Genomic DNA, 13122 nt, shown 5'->3' on the forward strand with positions numbered 1-13122 from the left:
GCCAGATTTCTGACTAGCAAAAATCCTGGGGGCACCTGGGTGGCTCAATGAATTGAGAGCTAGGCCTAGAGACAGGAGGTCTTGGGTTCAAATCTGGCCTCAGACACTTCCTAGCTATGTGACTCTGGGCAATTAACTTAACCCCTATTACCTAGCTCTTACCACTCTTCTGCCTTCAAACCAATACATATTATTGATTCTAAGATTGAAGGTAAGGGTTGAAAAAAATCCTGGAGGTCAGGGAAATATGACTATGAAGACCATTGGCCAATCAAAGGATCTTGGGGGAGGAGCTTGAGATGAGTTTTGAAAAACCAGAGCAGAAAGCTCTCTGGTTTCTTGGCTTCTATCCTGCTCCTGGGTCCCTGGTCTTGCTCTCTTGGCCTTTCTCAGAGCCATTGTAAAAAATATCTTTATTTAAATTGCAAAGTTTAAATTCCTTTTTAGAAGAATTTTAGGTAAAGAAAGATGCTACCTCTCTGAATCCAGAAACTGAACTGTTGGAGAAGACACCATGAAGAAGCCTCCAGACCATAAGCTGCACAAGAAGATCAAGAATGAACTTTGGGTGTAGTTGATTGAACATTTATTTGTATGTATACTTTCATGTCAAAGGGGACTGCCCACTAATTGGCTTTTTGTCAATGTGTCCAGCAATTATTGGTTTTGTTTTGTTTTTTCCTCTTATCCTCAAATTATTGTAATCTTTAAATTGATTATATTTTTATGATCCTTTGGAACCTTCTTCCCAGAGGATCAAACAGAACAATGTAAAAATAAAGATTTGAACTCTGGACTCCAAACCCCAGGAGTCCTTGCTAGCTCCCAGAATGCCCTCTAATCTCACTGAATTCTCACTTGGGCCGAGAGCAAATTATTATTTAAAGGATCTCCGCCTAAGATGGGGTCTCTTCTCTTTCCTGTTGTCGCTTCCAAGCAGACTAGTTTCCTTTCATAATGTAGGTGAGGTTGTCTAGGTCTCTCTGGGCCTAAACACGTGCTTTCTTATTCTGTATTTTCTTTAATCCTTAACCTTTAATAAACCTCTAAAAAATATAATACTCCTTGCAGAGAGAAACTAATTTCTATCTGCCTCAGTTTCCCTAAATTCTAAATGTTACACCATCCTGGCAGCTCTTTATTTATCTTCCCATCTCTGATGGTGTGGAGGAGACTTCACTGAACTAGAATCTGGGACCTGATCTTACTTTAAGTTAGAAAGGCTGGAAACCTTATTTCTCTTTTTCTTTCCCTTTACTAATAAATACTTACAAATTTAGTATAAAGTATCCAAGATTAATTTTTATTTAAAACACTGATACAGATAAGTCTGGATCTCTGGTATATGTACATTTGTATACACACTTGCATTTGGTGGAGCAAAGAACCAAAGTAGGCACATCTTTAGAAATGATTTCTTATTCCTCTTGTTTTAAAATTTATATGAGAAGACCCTTAATTTTGAGTTTGGAAGAGCTCATAGAGGCCATGTGGTCTAAAACTTTTTTTTTAAACATATGAATAACCTCAAGCTCAGGGGAATAGATAGGTCGCAAGTGACAAAGGTACAGTTTGAATCTAGTTCTCTAAATTGAAAACCAGTTCTTTTCCCATTGGACCATACCTTAGTGGTAACAGAGTTTCCAGGAAACAAATTGGTCCTTTTTTCTCTCTCTTTTTTTTTTCTAACAGTCCAGTTGAAGACAGTTTCAAATTTCAAGACAGAGTCTTTCTTCCTGCCCTTTGACTTTTATGCCTCCCTGTAAAGATTAAAATAAAGTATTATTCTAGTACTATTTGTTAAAAATCAACTTAGAGCACAGGTAAAAGAAATGCCAGAGAAAAAATCCCAGCTTCACCAGGTCCACACTGCTCCAACCAGAGAGCTTCTGGGAGATAGGAGAAGTGTACTAAAAAACGAAACTGAATACAAAATTAACCCATGACACATGACAAGAAAGGGAAAAGGGAATTGTGGGGGTTGTAGTCCCCAGGGTTAAAGATTCCAATCAATACAACCCCCTGTGATCCTTTGGGAGACCAGTCTCTCCAGTAGATCATGAAAACATAACTAACTTAAAACTTGAACTAGAGGTATATATAGATATTACAGTTTTTAAAAGGGAAATTACAATAATTTGGAGATAAGAGGAAAATAAAAAGGAAAAGGAACAAAACCAATAATAGGTGCAAAATAAGTATATGATACTGCAAGTATTATTCTAATACTATTTATTAAAAATCAAATTAGAATAAAGGGAAAAGTAAATGCCAGAGAAAAATCCAGCCACACCTAGCTCCACACCGCTCTGGCCTAAGAGCTTCCAAGAGAGAGCACAAAGCATCCTCAAAAATGAAACTGAATATGAAATTAACCCATGAAGCATGACAGGAAAGGGAAAAGGGGATTGTGGGGGTTGTAGTCTTCAGGGTTAAAGATTCCAATCAACACCCCCTCCCCCAAACAAAACATTTAGACATAGTCTTTAAAAAACCCAACAACCTCTCATCTTTCTTCTTAGAATTGATCCTATTGGTCCCAATGCAGAAGAATAGTAAGGGCTAGGCAGTTGGGGTTAGGTGACTTGTTTAGGACTACACAGCTAGGAAGTATCTGTGGTCAGATTTTAACTCAGGGCTTCCCAACTCCAGGTATGGCTCTCTACTGAGCCATTTAGCTGCCCCTTGCTTTTAGTATTTTTTTTTCCTTCAGATCAAATGGAACTGAATTTAGTCATTATATCTATAGTTTAAGTTAAGATATTATAAGTTCATGTATTAGAAAAAAATTCAAAAATAAATAGATTATGTTATCAAGTAATTAGTCCTCTATAAGAGACCATTTTGGTGCAGAACAAAGAGCTCTGAATCTGAAGTCAGAGTATCTTAGTTTGAATCCTGGTTTTGTAACTTATTTGTTAGACCTTTTCCCTAGCACTTAATGTCAATAAGTTCAATTTCTTTAACTTCAAATGGGAGTAAAATGTTGGATTGCCTAACTTGCTTATAGTTTTGATATGTATATACAGGATCAAAGCATGCTATTTTTCTCATATTTATAACAATGTTTCTATGACAGTCTGCTTTGTTAAATTCTATCTAAAGATGGCAAGAAATGTATTTCCCCTAATGGCATCTTTGGTGTAACTGGGAGGAGTCTGGGAGTAGATCCTTCTGGCCACCAATAATGTTATTATCTGTTAGTCCTTTACATTAAAAAAAGAAGGCACCTCTCTAAATTTAAATAAAAATATTCAAATTAGAAAAAGCAAGAACGGATTCAAGGCTCATTGCAACTTCATGACTTTGAATGGATTTTGACTAAAAAGGCCCCCTAGAGACACATTGGGAACATTTGTGTACACTCATATGACCTTCAAAGGGAAAGAGCCAAAATCAGCCTTGGTTGACCAGTTCTCTGATTCAGATCTATATACCTGTAATGGTATTTCTTCTTCTTTTTTTTCTTTCTGTAACCTTGTCTTAGTATCAATTCTAGTTGGAACCCAAATCCTCCTGACTCTAGGACTGCCCCTTGTAGTAGTATTTCTAAGTAAGAAATGGTGGCTTTGGCTGATATACTGGAAAATTCCTGTATCATTTGGGAAGTATCATTTTAAGATATTTTTGCTTCTGGGGAGCGATTTATCATATAAAAATAATTTTATTTTGCAGGTCAAAGAATACCTTTTGGAATCATTTTTGGAGGAACAGATATAAATGAAGATACTAAACATGGAGAAAAGAAGCAAACGATGGGGGCAGTTCTGGAAGAAGCCAGGTAATTTTTATAAAATTAATTAAGTATACTTTATGTTATGCTAGGCTGAATCCAGAGGGAACTGTATTCAAATTTTGCCTCTGATACTTAACTACTTTTATCAGTATGCCTTAGTTAGTTCTCCTTTTTACTAACTCTTGTTTCCTCATCTTAAAAAAATTGGAATCGTAATAACTCTTGTTCAACAGTATTATTAGGAAGACCAAATTAGATAATGTGCCTAATGTACTTTGTAAGCCTAGCAATAGAATTGTGCACTATTGCTATAGCTATACCTTACACATGATAGGAACTTAATTGTTAAATTGGACAAATCAATTTGAAGGAATTTATTAAAACAAAATAGTTATGCAAATAATTATATTGAATCATTGACTAAATGCCTTATAACAGTAGAATTTTCCTTCCAACTCTTTGCTTTGGCATTTTTGAGAAACTGTATGAACAGATTGCTTTCTGGGAATACTTCTTTGCCCAGAAGAGTTGCCTTTACCATCAATTACTTTTTAAAAAACCCTTACCTTCTATCTAGAATCAATACTGTGTATTACTTCCCAGATAGAAGATCATTAAGTGGTAGGCAATTGAGATTAAGTGACTTGCCCAGGGTCACCTAGTTAGGAAGTGTCTGAGGCCAGCTTTGAACCCAGGACTTCCTGTTTTTAGTACTGATTTTCAATCCATTGGGCCACCTAGATTTGTCCCCCATCAATTACTTTTTATTGAGCTCAACTAAGATGTATTTATTCATACTACTCTTTGGGTCATGAAGAATATAGGATTCCTATCCTGTCCTCTGGGAATTAACAAAGGAAATAGTGACACTAGAATTCTATATTTTGTTTATATTAATTATCACAATATATCTCCCCCAGAAAACCAAATCATCTCTCTGATTCTCATAATCTAGATTTTTAGATCCTATAAATCATTTTAGGTAGTCTGGAAGCAACATTTCCATACCTTGACTCAGGTCTCTTTGCCAGCTGTTATCAATTCACCTCTCTCCAACAAACACAGAAAAAGCAGTGAGAGTGTAGTGAGTGTGTACCTACAAAGGATTTATGGCAAGGTGGGAACCTGATGTTCTGATGGAAATCTGACCATCATGATCTTAAAATCATTTGCTTTCAGTTACAGTTGCTTAAAGCACTGAAGTTCCTATTGTATCTTGTACAAGGAGGAAAAAAAGTTTAGGATCATAGACTTGAAGCTGTTGGGACCCTAGACCTCCAAATCTATTGCAGACTTCAGCAAAGAAATCTAGAGATTAAGTGCTTTCTTAGGGTCACAGAGATAGTAAACAGCAGAGCAAAGATGTGAGAATCCAGGACTTTGAACTCCCTCTCCAATGGCCTTTCCATTGCTCAGTGTTGTCTTCCTGGGTTACGGTAGATGTCAGTCTTGTCCCGTAAGACTAGAGTTATTAAATGTGCCACTGGATTTTAAATTGGCTAATTCTTTGGAAGTGTTTTCCATAGAATTAGTTACGATCGAGTCTTTAAAAAAATCTTTGCAAAGTTATTTTGACCCATCTGTAGGCACCAGAGACATTTGAGGATAATTAATTTACAAGTTGAAAGATACTTTATTATCATAGTCCTGCTCTTATACTTGAAAATAATTAGTTTGATATCATTCATAATGTATTACCTCATAGAGAAAAAGTCATTCTGTTTCCTAGAAGTAGTATCGAATGAATTCCTCCTGTAGTATTATCAGTAGTATTATTCATTGCATAGTTATTAAAACAAACATTGATTTTTCTCCCCCTCGTATTGATTGCAGGCTAGTGTGTAGGAACATTGCCTGAATCATAGATTCCTTGTCTAGCACAATATACCACAAAATTCTATAAAAACAAAACATTGGACTGTGTCTAGCTTTATTATGAATGCTTTATTTTTAATCAAATTCCCTTAAATGGTAGTGGTTTTCTTATAGGGTATATTTTCTCTTTTTGTAGCACTTCGTGAACTTTAGAATGAGTGATTTTTCTACTCATTTAGTGAAGTGTGAACATAATGGAAAAAACTGTACAATGGAGAGACTTGTGTGAAGATAGAGACAGAGGCAGAGGCAGAGACAGATCTTGTAAGGGATCTATTTGCTTAAGAGCCCAATAAAAGTAACAGAAATGCCCTAAAGAAATATATTTGTTCTAAATTCTCAAAAGAAAAAATTAATGCTGAGGGGGCTGCTAGGTGACTCAATGCATTGAGAACCAGGGATGGGAAGTTCTGGGATCAGATCTGGTGAATTTATAAAAGTTAAAATTAAATCTCAATAATAATATATTTTAAGAGATTTATTAATGATCATTAGAAATCAAGGAATAAAGAACATACAAAATAAAGACCACGTGCTCATGGCTGGTTAGCCATTTTTTAGTCAACCCCACTCACCACCATCAATGCTGATTCTACATCAGAGAGAGTGAGCCTCCAAAGCCCATGCCCTTTATCCTTTTTCTACAGGAAGTACATAATGACAGGAAGTCAGTGGGCTCTTGGGATATGTAGTTCTTTTTTTAGGGTAACAGATTTTCAATCATACACCTAGCTGTGTTGCCTCTAAACAATCACTTGGCCCCCATTGCCTACCTTTTCCCACTTCTCTGCCTTAGAACCAAGACATAGTATTGAATCTAGGATAGAAGATAAGGATTTTAGGGGAAAAAAAGTAAACATCCATTAAATATCTTGGAACAAATCTCCATCTTCTCCTCCACTTTTCTTTCCACCAAAAAGAAATACTGCAAAATAAGAGAAATAAAGGGAGAATCAAAACCAGTACAAAAACATTGTTCAGGCATTTCAATCATATAGGAATTTTTTTGTGAAACCATTTGGGGTTTCCTGGCAAAGATACTAGAGTAGTTTGCCACTTCCTTCTCCAGATCATTTACAGATGAGGAAACAGAAGCCAACGGGTTAAATGACTTGCCCAGGGTCACAAAACTAGTAAAATGTCTGAGGCTGTATTTGAATTTGGTCTTCCTTTTTTTTTTTTAATTTGGTTTTCTTGATTCCATACCTAGCTCTCTATCCACTGGGCCACCTACTTTATTTTTTGGTAGTATGTTGTATAGTAGAAAGAACACTGGATTTGGTGTCTCAGCAGACATGAGTTTGAATCCTGACTTTGCTATTTATTCATTAGTCTTCCTCTCTGACCTTTGATCACTTTACTTTTCTGCATGCCTAATCTCAAAGGGTCCTTTTCTGTTCTAACATGCTATTAGAATACTCCTAGAATTAGTGTCCCAAAGAAGGCAAGAAATGATATTATACTCAAACGTGTTATACTTAAAAAAAAAAAAATCCTTACCTTCTATGTTGGAATCTATACTGTATTGATGCTAAGGCAGAAGGGTTGGGCAATTTAGGTGAAATACTTGCCCAGAGTCACACAGCTAAGAAGTGTCAGAGTCTGGATTTGAATCTCAATCCTCCCTACTACAGGCCAGTAACCCACATGTTTAAGGAAAAACCCATCATGGAAAATAGTGTAGAGAATTTGATATCAATGAATGCCACCAAGAACAAAATTAGTATTGTAGAAGGTAAAATGGCAGAGAGTGCTATTAAAATTTAAAAGGATTTAGTTGGAAATGATCAGAAAACTATTTGAATGCTAGTTATAGATTTTGAAGAGAGATTAGGAGAGGAACTCTCAGCATTTTGAGGGTATCTGTAATTACTGAAGGGGAAAAGAATTTGATAGATTGATTTCATGACATTGCACAAGAGAACTCTCCAGAGCTATCTAAAGGCAGAAATATTCCACAGATAGAAGAATTCGCAGAATCCCACGTATGGGATATTCATAATATGGAAAAATTCATCATTTAGCTAACTCAGGTTTATTATTGTGAATTCTCAAAAAATCTCTTCCAAAAAGGAAATCACTTATCAAAAATGGCAATTACAATTGCCAAAGTTTTTTGTTTTTCTTTCAGTCACCAGAAGAAATTGGGGAGTAACTATACAAAATTCAAAATATGGGCTTTCATCCTAGACTCAGTTTTTCATCAAATATAAGAATTCATTTTGAATACAAAAATTGAACTTTTAAAAGCCAAGAAAACTTCAAAGAATCTGTGGGAAAACAATTATGATTCAGTTATCTATAGAAAAACATTAAATCAAGTACTTTAGAACATGAACATGAAGACTTTTTAAACTCTGATTGCCTGGATGTTTTATGTATACGCACACGCACACACACAGAGGTAAATTTCAGGTGTTACATATTTTATATATGGTAACATGTAATACAAACACACACACATATATATAATCTATCATAGTTTTACATATGTGTATAGCTATGCTGTAGTGAGATAAAAATACTGAATGATATGGATACCATTGGTTAAAGCTCCTGAATTGGGGCGGGCTCAAGTTTTAGAGATGAGAATTAGAGAATACTCTGTATGCAGTGTTAGAGAGCTAGTTAGAGCATAAAATATTGGCCTCATTTATACTTTCTCTAGGTTTGACTTAACAATAGGAGCAGTAAACTAAGAAAGTTTATATTCCTTTCTAGCATAATAAATACCAATTCAACAAAGGATAATACAACATAAATGTATTAAACTCTTATGATAAAAATGAAGGGTTTAGAATGTTTGAAAAGAATGGAATCCAGCAGTCTTAAGGAAGATAAACAAGTATGCTATTGAAATAGGAAAGTACAATTTAAAATTTTCTTACTAGCTTCAGAAAATATAGAATTCTTTGTTAGTAACAAAGCCAAATTTAGAATAGAAAGTACTGAGAGATAAAAGGGAATACACTGAAAGTACTACTGAAAAGAAATGCATATCAGTTTTGGATATACATAGACCAAAAAATATTGGCTCCAAGGCAGAAGAGTGGTAAGGGCTAGGCAATGGGGGTCAAGTGACTTGCCCAGGGTCACACAGCTGGGAAGTGTCTAAGGCCAGATTTGAACCTAGGACCTCCTGTCTCTAGGTCTGGCTCTCAATCCACTGAACTACCCAGCTGTCCCCAGTAGTTGAATTTGTAAAAGAAATACTTATCATAATTTTATAAATTTGTAATTTGTACAATAAATACTTATCAAGAGAAATAGTTGGAAAATTAGTGAGAGTTCAGCACCTCACTATGAGAATATGGCTCATCAAAAAAATATAACAAGTAACAGACTTGAGAGTACTGAATAAACTAGATTTAATAACTACGTATATACATACACACATATACATATGAAGATAGAGAGAAAGGGAGAGATTGAGAACAGTGGGAAAAAGAGAATACACCTTTTTGTTCAAGTATATAGAAACATTGTTATGTCTTCTTTGTCATAACGAAATTCTAGTTAAATGCAGAAAGGCAGAAAATTTAAAATCTCTATTTACAGCCAAAGATGTCAGTATCTTTAAGGTATTAATCTACGATCTTTGGGGTTGAAGGCCTGTGATTTTCTCAAGTATAGGCACTCCCTCCTCCAAGGCAGTTTCAAACCTTCCTGTAACTTGTCCTCTTGGAGGAGAAACAGAGAGACAGAGAGGAGAGAAAGACACAGAGAGAGATTGAGACAGAGAGACAGAGAGAAATAGAGACAGAGAGAGATAGAGTGTGTATACATGTGTGGTGGAATGGGGAATTTGTCCTTGTTTACCTACTTAGAAGCAAGTTCTGAAGGAGAGTTTTTTCCTGACTTCCAGAGCAATTTCTCCCCCCAGGCTATGCTGACCCAACTATTCATAGTAATGACAAAATGAATCAAATATGTGATCATTAAAACACATAAGCCCCCAAAAGGATACCTTTAAGCCAGTTTTGATAGAAAGAATCAAACAAAGATACTTACTTGCACTTACTTATGTTTACACTTCTGTATGTGGCCAGAGAAGCCAGTTTTTTAAGTGTCAATACTTTGCAATCAATTTATAGATTTAATGCAGTATCAATGGCTTACTTTATTGTGTGGCAAGAATATATCAAAGAGAGCTTTGTGAGAAAACAGGATTTTTGAAGCAACAGTTACCTAAGCGGAAATGAAAACAGATTTTGGAGGCTTTGATAGCTCCATAGTCTCAGAGACATGGTCCCTCCTTCTTTCTAATTCACCTCCATCCCACAAATATGTGTCAATTGCCTTTCCTGTGCTAGATGTTAGGAGTTCAGAGGCAAATCAAACAGGCCCTCCCTTCAAGGAGCGTATATTTTATTGCAGTATAAATTTGACCAATGAGATTGAGCCCCATGGATGCATGGCTTTTCAGGTGCAATTCTTGTCCTCGCTCTTCCATAAATCTTCCATCCAAGATCTATCCAACATAATGGCAGCTGTCCGCGGAGTCCTTTCTTATTTCCTAGCTGCCAGGGCAACACTTGGCTGTCCATCTGAGAAAAAGCCAACATCTTATACAAATGTAACAATGAAACTATCTTGTAGTGAATCAAAAATAGAAAAGCCGACCAGAGGAGCAGAATGAGCATGCTGGGATGGAACCGATTATGTATTACTTTATTTTAACCCCAGACATGAAGGGCCTTATACAAAGTGATGGAGCATGAGGCAGGATTGTAACACTACATTCACTGTTATCTTATAAAAAATAAGAATACCAACAACATGCTGGCATAGAAATAGGAATGGGAACAGAAGGACATCCTGAGCAGAGAGGGTACTATGTTAAACATACATTTTCAGGGTAGCTGTGTGGTTCAGTGGATTGAGAGCCAGGCCTGGAGATGGGAAGTCCTGGGTTCAAATCTAACCTCAGAAATTTCCAATCTGTGTGACTGGTCAAGTCACTTAACCCCCATTGCCTAGCCCTTATCACTTTTCTGGCTTACGAATAATATTAGCCACTGATTCAAAGATAGAAAATAAGGTGAATAAAAAAACCAAACAATTGAAAACTTATTAAATGGGGTAGCTCTGTGACTCAGTGTTTAGAGTACCAAGCCTGGAGTCAAGAGATCCTGGGTTCAAATGTGACCTTAGATATTTCCTAACTATATGATCCTGGGCAAGTCACTTAACCCCCCTCACACCCACCCATTGCCTGTTCTTCTGCGTTGGAACCGATACTTAGTATCTATTCTAAAATGGGAAGTTGAGGGTTTAAAATAAGAACAAAATGAAACAAAATTTATACATTTTTATTGCAAATGAAATAATTTGAGTTGATGGCTGAATTTGTGATTATATTTATTTTTATTACTCAGACTATTATGAAATTTAGAATAACTACAATTCAGTAACAATGAACTGAAACTTGTGAAAAGATTGTTTTTTTCCCTTTTAAACATTATTTTATTTGGTCATTTTTAAACATTATTCATTGGAAACAAAGATCATTTTCTTTTCCTCCCCCCCTCCCACCACCCCTCCCATAGCCGATGTGCGATTCCACTGGGTATCACATGTGTCCTTGATCCGAACCTATTTCCATGTGTGAAAAGATTTTTAAAAGGATATTCCCCCAAATTCTTGAAATATGCACCCTTAAATTACTTTAACCTTTTGAACCTTAATCTATGGAAATGGGAAGGAAAGAGAGAAAGAATTTAACACTCAAAATTTAAAGACAAGTGTTTAAAATGGTTTGTATATATAATTAGGAAAAAATAAAATATTATTAAAAATAATATATACAAAGTAGATACAAAGTTATTTTGGTGAGGGGGGAAGAATATTAGGAATTTCATGGTGGGTTGGGAAAATTCAGAAAAGATGCTGGATGAAGTTCTTCTTTTTTTTTAAAAACCCTTACCTTCTGCCTTAGAATCAATACTGTATGTTGGTTCTAAGGTAAGGTCAAGTGACTTGCCCAGAGTCACACAGCTAGGAAGTGTCTGAGGCCAGATTTGCATCTAGGACCTCCCATCTCTAGGCCTGGCTCTCAATCCACTGAGCCACCCAGCTGCCCCCTGAAGTTGTTCTTAAGTTGAGTTGGGAAGGTCAAGAAGTGGAAGTGAAGAGGAAGGAAGACCATTAATTATTGGTGCTGGGGCCAGTCTGCTCAAAGGCATGGAGATGAGAGATGGAATATTATACATAAGAAGGAGCAGATAGGCAGTTTTGACTGGAGTTTAGATTGTATAAAAAAGGAGTAGTATATGTAGATAACCTGAAAAAATAGATTAGAGTCAGGACTTTGATCTTTTATTCTATACTAAAGGTGATAGGCAGGTTCTGAATATCTTGAGCAGGTGAGTGATGTGGTCCGACCTGTGGGTGTTAGGAGCATCTATTTGTCTGCTGCGTGGAAGATAGAATGGAGAGGCAGGGAGTGCAATGAAGAAGCCAATACAATAGTCCGGGCCAGAAGTGATAAGGGCCAACAAGTTGTCATTAGTTAAAAAAAAATTAGAGTCCAACCCTTTCAAGAATATTTAGTGGTTGATTATCAGGACTTGTTTATTCATCTTCTCCTCCATCTGATTCTGTGGTATTTGCCCAGATCCTGGATCAGAATTTTACTTGAAGAAAGAAAGGCAAGAAAAAATAATAGGCAATTTGCATTTTTGGGTGACTCGGTTCTCTCTGACAAAACTCTTGAAGTTTGATGGGTAAAAAAATTGGACCTCCCTATCAGCGGCATGAAGTAATACTTTCAGGTCAATGTTAAGCATTTTGCTTTGCTTTCTTCCATATATTTTGCTCCAGAGAGCTATTTCAAAAAGTTTTTATAGTAATTGTCACTACCATTTTTGTCCCTTTTCTTAGATTTGCAGTGGCTTTTACAGAGTCAATGAAGGAAATGGCACTGAATATATGGGTATGTTTTAATTTTAATTTAATTTTTTTAGTGATTATTTACAAGTGAAATTCTGTACAAGTGGAATCTTGAGCAAAGACCTTAATTTACCTCATTGTAACTTCCACTCATATATTTCTGTTTCTTCATTTTGGATCTAAACCAAAAAAATCGAATCCCTCTTCCCACAGACCTTTAAACACTTGAAGGATGCTCTCATAGCCTCTCCAAATCTTTTCTCCAGTCTAAATATTTCCCTTTCTTTCAACAAATCCCATTCAACTTGAACTTGAGAGACCTTCATCATCCTGGTTGCCTTCTGCTAAACCAGCCATCCCCCATTTCGCCATGCCTGAGGACAATTTTTGCATGCTGAGCCTATCCACCCAAGCCATCCAATGAGCACTTCCTCCCTTCAATGTTTGGTGTAATGTGGGGGAATTACAGGCAGCTTGAAGGTACAGTTTGGGCATGTAATCTGTAAAAGGTTCACCAAAGCTGCTCTAAACACTCTCACTTAGGTAGCAAGTAGAAAGGCTCAATAATATTACTCAATATTTTTCTAGTAGTGTATCATTTTTACAAAATCCATTTTCAG

The 13122-nt window shown here is 36.1% G+C and overlaps 1 protein-coding gene across 2 annotated transcripts in view; it reads left to right on the forward strand.

Moving 5' to 3' along the window:
• Positions 1-13122, forward strand: part of GLT1D1 (glycosyltransferase 1 domain containing 1) — a 126639-nt gene that overhangs the window by 25547 nt on the left and 87970 nt on the right. For both annotated transcript variants that reach the window (XM_056821910.1, XM_056821911.1), the window contains exons 3-4: positions 3676-3781; positions 12494-12545. In XM_056821910.1, the coding sequence (XP_056677888.1) occupies positions 3676-3781; positions 12494-12545 (158 nt within the window). The remainder of the gene's footprint in view (positions 1-3675; positions 3782-12493; positions 12546-13122) is intronic.

The sequence above is a fragment of the Monodelphis domestica genome, chromosome 3 (genome assembly GCF_027887165.1).
Source record: "Monodelphis domestica isolate mMonDom1 chromosome 3, mMonDom1.pri, whole genome shotgun sequence".
Classification (NCBI taxonomy): Eukaryota; Metazoa; Chordata; class Mammalia; order Didelphimorphia; family Didelphidae; genus Monodelphis; species Monodelphis domestica.